The sequence below is a fragment of the Oncorhynchus gorbuscha genome, linkage group LG03 (assembly GCF_021184085.1).
Source record: "Oncorhynchus gorbuscha isolate QuinsamMale2020 ecotype Even-year linkage group LG03, OgorEven_v1.0, whole genome shotgun sequence".
Lineage (NCBI taxonomy): Eukaryota > Metazoa > Chordata > Actinopteri > Salmoniformes > Salmonidae > Oncorhynchus > Oncorhynchus gorbuscha.
The window spans coordinates 102264394-102278325 of record NC_060175.1 but is presented as its reverse complement, the minus strand read 5'-3'; the positions used below and the strand labels follow the sequence as shown (position 1 = coordinate 102278325).

General features: G+C 47.2%; 1 protein-coding gene across 1 annotated transcript in view; it reads right to left on the bottom strand.

Moving 5' to 3' along the window:
- Nucleotides 1–10635, bottom strand: part of LOC124032394 (protein-tyrosine kinase 6-like) — a 33475-nt gene extending 22840 nt beyond the window's left edge. Inside the window, exons 1-3 of the mRNA XM_046344769.1 lie at nucleotides 10010–10635; nucleotides 8849–8970; nucleotides 7970–8130 (exon numbers count right to left, since the gene is read on the bottom strand). Coding sequence (XP_046200725.1) covers nucleotides 7970–8130; nucleotides 8849–8970; nucleotides 10010–10428 — 702 coding nt within the window. The 5' untranslated portion in view covers nucleotides 10429–10635. The remainder of the gene's footprint in view (nucleotides 1–7969; nucleotides 8131–8848; nucleotides 8971–10009) is intronic.
- Between the last annotated feature and the right edge of the window lie 3297 nt (nucleotides 10636–13932).

Genomic DNA, 13932 nt, shown 5'->3' with positions numbered 1-13932 from the left:
GTTATTTCCCTGACATCAAGAATCAAGGACTCATAACCCCAATCTTTAAGAACGGAGACAAAATTGACCCTAACAATTACAGAGGCATTTGTGTGAACAGTAACCTGGGGAAGGTTTTCTGTAGTATTATAAACGTGAGAGTTCTAAACTTCCTTAATAAGCACAATGTCTTGAGTAAAAGGCTAATTGGATTTATACCAAAACATTGCATGACTGATCATATTTACACCCTACACACCCTGAAAGATAAACATGTCCACCAAAATAATACCAAAATATACGCTTGCTTTATCGACATCCAAAAAGCATTTGATTCTATTTGGCATACAAGACTGTTCTACAAAGTTATTGAAAGTGGTGTAGGGGGTAAAACATATGATATAATTAAATCAATGTATACTGGCAATACGTGCAGCATCAAAATTGGCAAGAAAATAACGGAATTCCTTAACCAAAGGCGGGGCCTTCGCCAGGGTTGCAATCTGAGCCCTGCACTCTTCAATATTTACATTAACGAATTGACCCCTATTCCAGAACAATCCTCAGCCCCTGGTGTTAGTCTCCAGAATTCAGAGTTTAAATGTCTGTTCTTGGCAGATGACCTATGCTTGCTGTCACCCACAGCACATGGCCTACAGCAGAGCCTGGACCTGCTGGAGCAGTACTGCCAGACCTGGACCCTGGCAGTAAACCCCCACAGCACATAGCCTACAGCAGAGCCTGGACCTGCTCGAGCAGTACTGCCAGACCTGGGCTCTGGCAGTAAACCCCAAAAATACTAAAATAATGATTTTCCAGAGAAGATCCAGATCTCAGGGAATTAGACCAAAGTTCTCAATTGGTACAAAATATATAGAGTACTGTACACACTACAATTACTGAGGTTTAAATATATAGAGTACTGTACACACTACAATTACTGAGGTTTAAATATATAGAGTACTGTACACACTACAATTACTGAGGTTTAAATATATAGAGTACTGTACACACTACAATTACTGAGGTTTAAATATATAGAGTACTGTACACACTACAATTACTGAGGTTTAAATATATAGAGTACTGTACACACTACAATTACTGAGGTTTAAATATATAGAGTACTGTACACACTACAATTACTGAGGTTTAAAAATAAGCTCAACTGGACACACTACAATTACTGAGGTTTAAATATATAGAGTGCTGTACACACTACAATTACTGAGGTTTAAATATATAGAGTACTGTACACACTACAATTACTGAGGTTTAAATATAAGCTCAACTGGACACCTTAATGAGGCAGTGAATGAACTGAGAGAGAAAACAGGGCCAATAACAACAAATTCATATTGAAATACCGGTTTAAATTTGGCGAAACGAATTGAATATGTCATTGAACCAATTGCACCTTATGGCAGCGAGGTGTGGAGTCCACTTTATGGCAGCGAGGTGTGGAGTCCACTTTATGGCAGCGAGGTGTGGGGTCCACTTTATGGCAGTGAGGTGTGGGGTCCACTTTATGGCAGTGAGGTGTGGGGTCCACTTTATGGCAGCGAGGTGTGGGGTCCACTTTATGGCAGTGAGGTGTGGGGTCCACTTTATGGCAGTGAGGTGTGGGGTCCACTTTATGGCAGCGAGGTGTGGAGTCCACTTTATGGCAGCGAGGTGTGGGGTCCACTTTATGGCAGCGAGGTGTGGAGTCCACTTTATGGCAGCGAGGTGTGGAGTCCACTTTATGGCAGCGAGGTGTGGAGTCCACTTTATGGCAGCGAGGTGTGGGGTCCACTTTATGGCAGCGAGGTGTGGGGTCCACTTTATGGCAGCGAGGTGTGGGGTCCACTTTATGGCAGCAAGGTGTGAGGTCCACTTTATGGCAGTGAGGTGTGGGGTCCACTTTATGGCAGCGAGGTGTGGGGTCCATTTTATGGCAGCGAGGTGTGGGGTCCACTTGCAAAACATGATTTCATCAAATGGGACAAACACCCCATTGAAACCCTGCATGCAGAGTTCTGTAAGATTCTCCTACATGTCCAGAGGAAAACTACAAACATGCAGGGCAAAATTAGGACAATATCCACTAATAAGGAAAACTCAAAAAAGAGCAATTCAGTTTTGGGAAACGTATAAAATACAGTGACACCCATATCAATACCAAGCCCTGAAATGCCAAGAGCTGAGCAAAGAATAGAGTCCCCTCATCCAGCTGGTCCTGGGGCTGAGTTCACTAACCTGCTCTACTAACACACTGAAGCCTCAGTCCCCTCATCCAGCTGGTCCTGGGGCTGAGTTCACTAACCTGTTCTACTAACACACTGAAGCCTCAGTCCCCTCATCCAGCTGGTCCTGGGGCTGAGTTCACTAACCTGTTCTCCTAACACACTGAAGCCTCAGTCCCCTCATCCAGCTGGTCCTGGGGCTGAGTTCACTAACCTGTTCTACTAACACACTGAAGCCTCAGTCCCCTCATCCAGCTGGTCCTGAGTTCACTAACCTGTTCTACTAACACACTGAAGCCTCAGTCCCCTCCTCCAGCTGGTCCTGGGGCCCGAGTTCACAAACCTGTTCTACTAACACACTGAAGCCTCAGGACCAGAACATCCAATCAATCAGGATAAACCAAATTACAACACAGTCAAAAACAAAACTTAATTGCTTATTGGGAAACACAAACGCAAGCACAAAGCAAAATGCAGTGCTATCTGGCCCTAAATGGACGGTACACTGTGGTTAACTATTTGACCATGGTTACCATCAAAACCTTAGAAAAACCTTGACAAAGTACAGGCTCAGTGAGCACAGCCATGTCATTGAGAAGGGTAGACACAGGAAAACCTGGCTTCCTGTAGAGGAAAGGCTGTGCAACCACTGCACCACAGCAAAACCTGAGACAGAGCTGCATTTCCTGACAAAATGTCAAAAATATAAAACAATTAGAGAGTGTCATTTCCCCAAATTTGAAACCCTGATTCAAGGTTTCAAAGACCTCTCTGATGAGGATAGGCTACCCGTCCTGTTGGGGGAGGACGCAGAGAGCTGTGGGTTGGCAGCGCACTACATTGCTGCCTGCCATAAGTTGAGGGACAGTGTCTGACAGACCAATCAACCTGCACATGTCCTCTACTGTATACTTATTGTTATTGTTCAATGTATGGTTATTTTGACCCTTGGTTATTGTTGACAATTTTGATTCTTATAATTGTAATATTGTAAATATCCAAAGTAAGCTTTGGTTACATCATGCCGATAAAGCTAATTTTAGCGAGTTGGGGGAGAGAGAGAGACAGAGAGTAGGGGGAGAGAGAGACAGAGAGTAAGGGGGAGAGAGAGAGTGAGAGAGGGAGAGAGTAGGGGGAGGGGGAGAGAGAGAGAGAGGGGGAGAGAGAGACAGAGAGTAGGGGGGGAGAGAGAGACAGAGAGTAGGGGGAGAGAGAGAGGAGAGAGTAGGGAAGAGAGAGAGAGTAGGGGAGAGAGAGAGTGAGAGAGGGAGAGAGTAGGGGAAGAGAGAGAGAGGGGGAGAGAGAGAGAGAGAGAGAGAGAGAGAGAGAGAGAGAGAGAGAGTAGGGGGAGAGAGGGAGTGAGAGAGGGAGAGAGTAGGGGAGAGAGAGAGTAGGGTGAGAGAGAGAGTGAGAGAGGGAGAGAGAGAGGGAGAGAGAGAGAGAGAGAGAGAGAGAGAGAGAGAGAGAGAGAGAGAGAGAGAGAGAGAGAGAGAGAAGAGAGACAGAGAGAGTGTGTGGTGTGTATTCCAAGAGTATGTGTGTGTGTATTCCAAGATGGCGTAGCAGTAAGTCGTCCTGTCGTATCGTCTCTCTGTAAATATCGTCTCTTTTTCGTTTTAGATATTTTTCTTCGCATATCTTTAAAAACATTTTGCGAAACCTAAGCTTCCAAATACTCTCCTGCAACCCGCCTCACCCAATGTAGCTACTTTTCCTAAAGTATTTATATTTACTTCGGAACTGGAACCCCTCAACTGAAGCTAGCCAGCTAACCACCAGCTATGCTAGCGGTCTTCAGCTAACCGGTCATCAGCTAACCTTTAGCTCGGAAAGCTCTCGCCAGTTCGAACAACGCGACACTAACCAGAGCATAACGGACCTATTTTTTTTATCCCCGGATTCCCACCGCAAACGGAACATTTTTCAGCTGGATCTTCACAACTAGCTATCGAGCTAAACCGCAACCCTGGTTGATTACTCCTGGCTAGCGTTTCCACCCACGTAGCTTGAAGCTAGCCCGGCCAGAGCTCCTGTGTCATGTTTTGTCTTAGATTGTCTTGTCATTTTGCTTTTCCCTCTGTTCATTTTTCCCCTGCTGGTCTTTTTAGGTTCGTTCCCCTTTTTCTCTCTCTCCCTTCCTCTCTCTCTTCTCTGCTCTATTGTTCTAGCATACTCCTGGGCTACAATACCCGGAGTCGCTTTGGGTCCTCCACATAACATCCGGTCTATCGATGTCACTGCATGAAGAGGAATAAACAGACTCACCCCATCGCGACGTCCTCCAAAGGCTAACTCTCTAGCCCTCGCTATCTCCTTGCTTGCTAATTCGGCATGCTAACTGCTAGCTTGTTTAGCCCAGGTCCGCTAACTACTACCTTGTTTACCCCGGCCTGCTAATCTGTTAGCTTGTTAGCACAGGCCTGCTAACCATCTGCATCGCCGCGTCCCAAACACGCAGTGGCCCATATGTACTTTCTATCTCTTCCCGATTTTTAAAAATTTGTTTATACCTTCCGGAAACCTGCCTCACCCAATGTGATACGGAATCGCTATTATTTTTAATTTTTAGAACACACTCAAGAACCTCCAGAAGCTAACCAGCTAACTAGCTACAAGCTATTTAGTCATTGTTAGTTTTTTAACCTGGATAACACTCGCCAGTCCAGCCCCCCTGCCCCATCCACCGCTGCCCCTGGACTCTGATCACTTGGCTACATAGCTGATGCACGCTGGACTGTCCATTAATCACGGTACTCCATTCTGCATGTTTGTTTTATCTGTCGGCCCCGTTGCCTATTCAATGCCATTTTACCTGTTATTGTTATGCTAGCTGATTAGCTGTTGTCTCATCCACTGTTTTAGCTAGCTTTCCCAATTCAACACCTATGAGTACTGTATGCCTCGCTGTATGTCTCTCTCAAATGTCAATATGCCTTGTATACTGTTGCTCAGGTTAGTTATCATTGTTTTAGTTCACAATGGAGCCCCTAGTCCCACTCCTCATACCCCTGATACCTCCTTTGTCCCACCTCCCACATATGCGGTGACCTCACCCATTACAACCAGCATGTCTAGAGACAAAACCTCTCTCATCATCACCCAGTGCCTGGGCTTACCTCCGCCGTACCCGCACCCCACCATACCCCTGTCTGCGCATTATGCCCTGAATATATTCTACCATGCCCAGAAACCTGCTCCTCTTATTCTCTGTCCCCAATGCTCTAGGCGACCAGTTTTGATATCCTTTAGCCGCACCCTCTTACTACTCCTTCTCTGTTCCGCGGGTGATGTGGAGGTAAATCCAGGCCCTGCATGTCCCCAGGCACCCTCATTTGTTGACTTCTGTGATCGAAAAAGCCTTGGTTTCATGCATGTCAACATCAGAAGCCTCCTCCCTAAGTTTGTTTTACTCACTGCTTTAGCACACTCTGCTAACCCTGATGTCCTTGCTGTGTCTGAATCCTGGCTCAGGAAGGCCACCAAAAATTCTGAGATTTCCATACCCAACTATAACATCTTCCGTCAAGATAGAACTGCCAAAGGGGGAGGAGTTGCAGTCTACTGCAGAGATAGCCTGCAAAGTAATGTCACCATTTGTGAATTGATTGCCCCCCATCTAGCTTCAGAATTTGTTCTGTTAGGTGACCTAAACTGGGATATGCTTAACACCCCGGCAGTCCTACAATCTAAGCTAGATGCCCTCAATCTCACACAAATCATCAAGGAACCCACCAGGTACAACCCTAACTCTGTGAGCAAGGGCACCCTCATAGACGTCATCCTGACCAACTGGCCCTCCAAATACACCTCCGCTGTCTTCAACCAGGATCTCAGCGACCACTGCCTCATTGCCTGTATCCGCTACGGTGCCGCAGTCAAACGACCACCCCTCATCACTGTCAAACGCTCCCTAAAACACTTCTGTGAGCAGGCCTTTCTAATCGACCTGGCCTGGGTATCCTGGAAGGACATTGACCTCATCCCGTCAGTTGAGGATGCCTGGTCATTCTTTAAGAGTAACTTCCTCACCATTTTAGATAAGCATGCTCCGTTCAAAAAATGCAGAACTAAGAACAGATACAGCCCTTGGTTCACTCCAGACCTGACTGCCCTCGACCAGCACAAAAACATCCTGTGGCGGACTGCCATAGCATCGAAAAGTCCCCGCGATATGCAACTGTTCAGGGAAGTCAGGAACCAATACACGCAGTCAGTCAGGAAAGCTAAGGCCAGTTTCTTCAGGCAGAAGTTTGCATCCTGTAGCTCCAACTCCAAAAAGTTCTGGGACACTGTGAAGTCCATGGAGAACAAGAGCACCTCCTCCCAGCTGCCCACTGCACTGAGGCTAGGGAACACGGTCACCACCGACAAATCCATGATTATCGAAAACTTCAACAAGCATTTCTCAACGGCTGGCCATGCCTTCCGCCTGGCTACTCCTACCTCGGCCAACAGCTCCGGCCCCCCCGCAGCTCCTCGCCCAAGCCTCTCCAGGTTCTCCTTTACCCAAATCCAGATAGCAGATGTTCTGAAAGAGCTGCAAAACCTGGACCCGTATAAATCAGCTGGGCTTGACAATCTGGACCCTCTATTTCTGAAACTATCCGCCGTCATTGTCGCAACCCCTATTACCAGCCTGTTCAACCTCTCTTTCATATCGTCTGAGATCCCCAAGGATTGCCATACAACACTCCTAAACGCCAGTAAAACCGGAAAGCTGCCGCAGTCATCCCCCTCTTCAAAGGGGGAGACACCCTGGACCCAAACTGTTACAGACCTATATCCATTCCGCAACAAAGCCTCCTTCACTCACGCTGCCAAGCTTACCCTAGTAAAACTGACTATCCTACCGATCCTCGACTTCGGCGATGTCATCTACAAAATTGCTTCCAACACTCTACTCAGCAAACTGGATGCAGTTTATCACAGTGCCATCCGTTTTGTCACTAAAGCACCTTATACTACCCACCACTGCGACTTGTATGCTCTAGTCGGCTGGCCAAATGCGCTTTTCAACCATATTCGTCGCCAGACCCACTGGCTCCAGGTCATCTACAAGTCCATGCTAGGTAAAGCTCCGCCTTATCTCAGTTCACTGGTCACGATGGCAACACCCATCCGTAGCACTAGTAAAACGCTCCAGCAGGTGTATCTCAAACTGATCATCCCTAAAGCCAACACATCATTTGGCTAGTCGGCTGGCCTATTCAGTGGCTCCAGTACTCTGCTGCCTGTGACTGGCCAACACATCATTTGCCGCCTTTCGTTCCAGTACTCTGCTGCCTGTGACTGGAACGAATTGCAAAAATCGCTGAAGTTGGAGACTTTTATCTCCCTCACCAACTTCAAACATCAGCTATCTGAGCAGCTAACCGATCGCTGCAGCTGTACATAATCTATTGGTAAATAGCCCACCCATTTTCACCTACCACAACCCCACAGTTTTTATTTATTTACTTTTCTGCTCTTTTGCACACCAATATCTCTACCTGTACATGATCATTTATCACTCCAGTGTTAATCTGCAATATTGTAATTATTCGCCCACCTCCTCATGCCTTTTGCACACATTGTATATAGACTCCCCTTTTTTCTCTACTGTGTTATTGACTTGTTAATTGTTTACTCCATGTGTAACTCTGTGTTGTCTATTCACACTGCTATGCTTTATCTTGGCCAGGTCGCAGTTGCAAATGAGAACTTGTTCTCAACTAGCCTACCTGGTTAAATAAAGGTGAAATAAAAAATAAATAAAATAAATTTACCCTGGTACAGGCCTCCCCCAGGCGGGACACAGATCCCAGTGTGTGTGTGGTGTAATACTCCACCAGGTCTATCAGGGTGTTGAAGGGATGGGTCTGTTCCAGCCAATACTGACCATCCTGCTCACAGATCTTGAAGTGCTTGGCTTGGTTGCCGACTTTGACTGTGAACACACACACAAACACACACACACACACACACAGACTCACTGGGTAAAGCAGTCCAGGATCACAGTTAGAATGTGGTTCAATGGGGAAATGGGAGTGGTTCAAGGGGGAAATGGGAGTGGTTCAATGGGGAAATGGGAGTGGTTCAAGGGGGAAATGGGAGTGGTTCAAGGGGGAAATGGGAGTGGTTCAAGGGGGAAATGGGAGTGGTTCAAGGGGGAAATGGGAGTGGTTCAATTGGGAAATGGGAGTGGTTCAATGGGGAAATGGGAGTGGTTCAAGGGGGAAATGGGAGTGGTTCAAGGGGGAAATGGGAGTGGTTCAATGGGGAAATGGGAGTGGTTCAAGGGGGAAATGGGAGTGGTTCAAGGGGGAAATGGGAGTGGTTCAACGGGGAAATGGGAGTGGTTCAACGGGGAAATAGGAGTGGTTCAATGGGGAAATGGGAGTGGTTCAAGGGGGAAACAAGACAAGTTCAGAGGATTGCGTGCCCGCAGTTACACGGGTAAAGACAGCTCTAGGAATATGGTAATTACCCGAGCAACAGATCATTAAAACCCTGATTGGTTGAGCTAGGTTTTTAACCATAGGGCTGGATCAAAAGCCTGCATACATAACTCTCCAGGACCTCTCGGGTTGTATGTATGGGCATTGGGCATATTCACACCCTCCACTTCCTTGCTTCTCTCTGTTTTGACATACACCAACACCCACCTGAGAGGACGTAGCCCACCTGGCCTTTCTCACTGACACGGATAAGGAAGGCACCCTCTCCATTCCCTGGAGAAAGAATTTGGCTCAGGGCTTCAAACCGATTCATCTTCCCAAAGTACCATCTGGTAAGAGATAAGGAGAGATAGAGAGAGAGAGACAGAGAGACACAGAGAGACACAGAGAGCAACAGAGATAGAGAGGAACAGAGAGAGGGAGACAGAGAGAGAGACAGAATAAGAGAGAGAGACAGAGTGAGAGAGAGAGAGAGAGAGACAGAGAGAGAGAGAGAGAGAGAGAGAGAGAGAGAGAGAGAGAGAGAGAGAGAGAGAGAGAGAGAGAGAGAGAGAGAGAGAGAGACAGAGAGAGAGAGAGAGAGAGACAGCGAGAGAGAGACAGAGAGAGACAGAGAGAGACAGAGAGAGACAGAGAGAGAGAGAGAGAGAGAGAGAGAGAGAGAGAGAGAGAGAGAGAGAGAGAGAGAGAGAGAGAGAGAAACAGAGAGAGAGGGAGAGAAACAGAGAGAGAGAGAGAGAAACAGAGAGAGAGAGACAGAGATGACATAGACTATAAATAATAAACTTTATGAAACAGTATATCTGTTCACATCACTAACATGATGAATTGTGATATGATCTCATCTTATCTGGAATTGAAGACAAAATCAAGACTGAATATTCTATTGTTATTTTATTCTATTCAGGTCATATCAGTGAATAGGGTCTATGCTGACACATTGTACACAAAACGGACAATAAAGATTAACTATTATGATTGATAGTAAATGTTATCACGTAGTTAAAAGAAACACTTTGCTTCTTTGGTTCGGGCTTGGACTTTGAACGGGTGTACTGCAATAAATTAAACGTGGCGAAGCGCCCAACTTGCTCAGGCTGGTCAGAATCACTTCCACTGTTCAATTGAAATAGTAACATCTGTAGTTCCCATTTAAAAAAGCAGCAATAATAAAAGAGAATAGAACCAAAAGGGGAAGTTGTGTAGATTTTCATGACTGTGTCCAGTCTCCACGTCCAATCTTACCTTATATCTCATATCTCAGAGATGGGGTTGTTTACATGAAACATATAAACATAAGCATCGCACACACATACTGTACAGTTAATGAAGCATGACACTAGAAGGAGGATTGGAGTCGATACTCACGGCTGTGCGTTGACAGACTCTCCCCTTGCCAGGTAGTTATTTGGCACAATCCCCTTCGCCAGAACGCGCCCATTCCTGTCTATTTTACGCGCAGACCACCAGTCTCCGGATCGACTGATGACGTTGAACAGATCTCCCTCTTGGAACGACAACTCATCTTTTTCTCGTGCCTCAAATCTCCACAAAGCCATGTAGATCGCGCTTTCCGTGGGCTGGGGCGCATCCCGACGCATCGAGTTCCTCGGGTTCCTCGTGAATGACCGCCTGCCATTATCCGAGATCTCTACACACTCGTCCTCGGCGACATCGTTCGAGATCCCCTCCACTGTGTGACTACATTCGGTGTTCTTCTTGTCGCCAAACAGCCTGACCCATAGCGTCTCCAGACAGGGGCAGGTTTTGCGTAGACAGTCCCCCATATGAGAGCGGTGTCCGGGCTTTTGACACGGCTAGACGCACAGCACCTGTTAGACGGGTAGTGGCTCAGTGCGCATGGAATCCTTGGAACTTGTCACACACGTTCAGTAAGTAGGCTACTTTACGTCAGCGTTGGTTCTAAGTGCTTCAAAACACATCAAAACAACTTCCTTGTAAAATGGGCACCCCGCCTACACTGCCACAATAGGTATTGGATAGCCTATAGCTTTCTCTCTCTCTCTCTCTCTCTCTCTCTCTCTCTCTCTCTCTCTCTCTCTCTCTCTCTCTCTCTCTCTCTCTCTCTCTCTCTCTCTCTCTGTCTCTCTCTCTCTCTCTCTCTCTCTCTCTCTCTCTCTCTCTCTCTCTCTCTCTCTCTCTGTCTCTCTGTCTCTCTCTCTCTCTCTCTGTCTCTCTCTCTCTCTCTCTCTCTCTCTCTCTCTCTCTCTCTCTCTCTCTCTCTCTCTCTCTCTCTCTCTCTCTCTCTCTCTCTCTCTCTCTCTCTCTCTCTCTCTCTCTCTCTCTCTCTCTCTCTCTCTCTCTCTCTCTCTCTCTCTCTCTCTCTCTCTCTCTCTCTCTCTCTCTCTCTCTCTCTCTCTCTCTCTCTCTCTCTCTCTCACTCACTCACTCACAAATTGCCCTCAGAACAGCCTCAGTTCGTCGGGGGCATGGACTCTACAAGGTGTCGAAAGCGTTCCACAGGGATGCTTGCCCATGTTGAGTCCATTGCTTTCCACAGTTGTGTCAAAATGGGTGGTGGACCATTCTTTATACACATGGGAACCTGGTGAGCATGGAAAAACCCAGCAGTGTTGCCGTTCTTGACACAAACCGGTGCACCTTGTCTTGTCCGTTCACCCTCTGAATGGCACACATACACAATCCATGTCTCAATTGTTTCAAGGACTTTAAAAAAATATATTTTTAACCCGTTTCCTCTCTCCTTCATCTACACTGATTGAAGTGGATTGAACAAGAAAAGAGAACAGTAAGGGGGATCATAGCTTTCACCTGGATTCACCTGGTCAGTCTATGTCATGGAGACACCTGGTCAGTCTATGTCATGGAGACACCTGGTCAGTCTATGTCATGGAGACACCTGGTCAGTCTATGTCATGGAGACACCTGGTCAGTCTATGTCATGGAGACACCTGGTCAGTCTATGTCATGGAGACACCTGGTCAGTCTATGTCATGGAGACACCTGGTCAGTCTATGTCATGGAGACACCTGGTCAGTCTATGTCATGGAGACACCTGGTCAGTCTATGTCATGGAGACACCTGGTCAGTCTATGTCATGGAGACACCAGGTGTTCTTAATGTTTGTTTACTATTGTATCATACTTGTGTCTATTCAGTAAATATGATGCTATAGGATCATAGCTACTTCTTGCTAAATATGTTCATGGTTACAGTTATCAGGAAGTGATTAGATCAGATTATAATTGCTCATAATCTCGTGAACAGTGATGCTGTAAAATCTCTCTGACGGGAAATTAGCTGTTTTGACCCTTTTGCTGGGAACTCTGTCCTCACAGAACTACGTTCCGTCACTGCCTCTGTGTGTTTTCCCGTCAAGAGGATCATACCAGCATCGTAAAACACTTATCATTATCTTAAAGGGACGTTTAAATTCATTCATTTACCCGTTGATTCTTGATGAATATCATTTTAAAAAATCATTTAAAAAAAAACCTCATGCTAATCGCATTAGCCTACGTTAGCTCAACCTCATGCTAATCGCATTAGCCTACATTAGCTCAACTGTCCGGCAGGTGACCCACCAATCCTGAAGAAGTTTTGTAAAGAAGGATTTTTAAGTCCTTGAAACAACTGAGACATGGATTTAAAGATGTTCATATGAGCTCTTATTGGAAAACAAGGGGAGACGGTGGCGTAGTGCTGTTTTGCAACTCCCCCTGTAATTCTACACATGTTTGAGGCTGAGAGAACATGGTTGAGGCTGAGAGAACATGTTTGAGGCTGAGAGAACATGGTTGAGGCTGAGAGAACATGTTTGAGGCTGAGAGAACATGGTTGAGGCTGAGAGAACATGGTTGAGGCTGAGAGAACATGTTTGAGGCTGAGAGAACATGGTTGAGGCTGAGAGAACATGTTTGAGGCTGAGAGAACATGTTTGAGGCTGAGAGAACATGCTGCAGTTTTACTACGATCAGCAGTTTGGGTTTTTCACCTCGGATTATTTTGACTAAATCACGATTTCGCTTCTTTTGAATTTTCGGAAAGGGAATGGAACATAGACTTGTAAAGAGAGAGGGTGGAGCTCTTCACAGAGAGGGTGGAGCTCTTCACAGAGAGGGTGGAGCTCTTCACAGAGAGGGTGGAGCTCTTCACAGAGAGGGTGGAGCTCTTCACACAGAGAGGGTGGAGCTCTTCACACAGAGAGGGTGGAGCTCTTCACAGAGAGGGTGGAGCTCTTCACACAGAGAGGGTGGAGCTCTTCACACAGAGAGGGTGGAGCTCTTCACACAGAGAGGGTGGAGCTCTTCACACAGAGAGGGTGGAGCTCTTCACACAGAGAGGGTGGAGCTCTTCACACAGAGAGGGTGGAGCTCTTCACACAGAGAGGGTGGAGCTCTTCACAGAGAGGGTGGAGCTCTTCACACAGAGAGGGTGGAGCTCTTCACAGAGAGGGTGGAGCTCTTCACAGAGAGGGTGGAGCTCTTCACACAGAGAGGGTGGAGCTCTTCACAGAGAGGGTGGAGCTCTTCACAGAGAGGGTGGAGCTCTTCACAGAGAGATGGTGGAGCTCTTCACAGAGAGGGTGGAGCTCTTCACACAGAGAGGGTGGAGCTCTTCACAGAGAGGGTGGAGCTCTTCACACAGAGAGGGTGGAGCTCTTCACACAGAGAGGGTGGAGCTCTTTACACAGAGAGGGTGGAGCTCTTCACAGAGAGGGTGGAGCTCTTCACACAGAGAGGGTGGAGCTCTTCACACAGAGAGGGTGGAGCTCTTTACACAGAGAGGGTGGAGCTCTTCACACAGAGAGGGTGGAGCTCTTCACACAGAGAGGGTGGAGCTCTTCACAGAGAGGGTGGAGCTCTTCACACAGAGAGGGTGGAGCTCTTCACAGAGAGGGTGGAGCTCTTCACACAGAGAGGGTGGAGCTCTTCACACAGAGAGGGTGGAGCTCTTCACACAGAGAGGGTGGAGCTCTTTACACAGAGAGGGTGGAGCTCTTCACAGAGAGGGTGGAGCTCTTCACACAGAGAGGGTGGAGCTCTTCACACAGAGAGGGTGGAGCTCTTTACACAGAGAGGGTGGAGCTCTTCACAGAGAGGGTGGAGCTCTTCACACAGAGAGGGTGGAGCTCTTCACACAGAGAGGGTGGAGCTCTTTACACAGAGAGGGTGGAGCTCTTCACACAGAGAGGGTGGAGCTCTTCACACAGAGAGGGTGGAGCTCTTCACAGAGAGGGTGGAGCTCTTCACACAGAGAGGGTGGAGCTCTTCACAGAGAGGGTGGAGCTCTTCACACAGAGAGGGTGG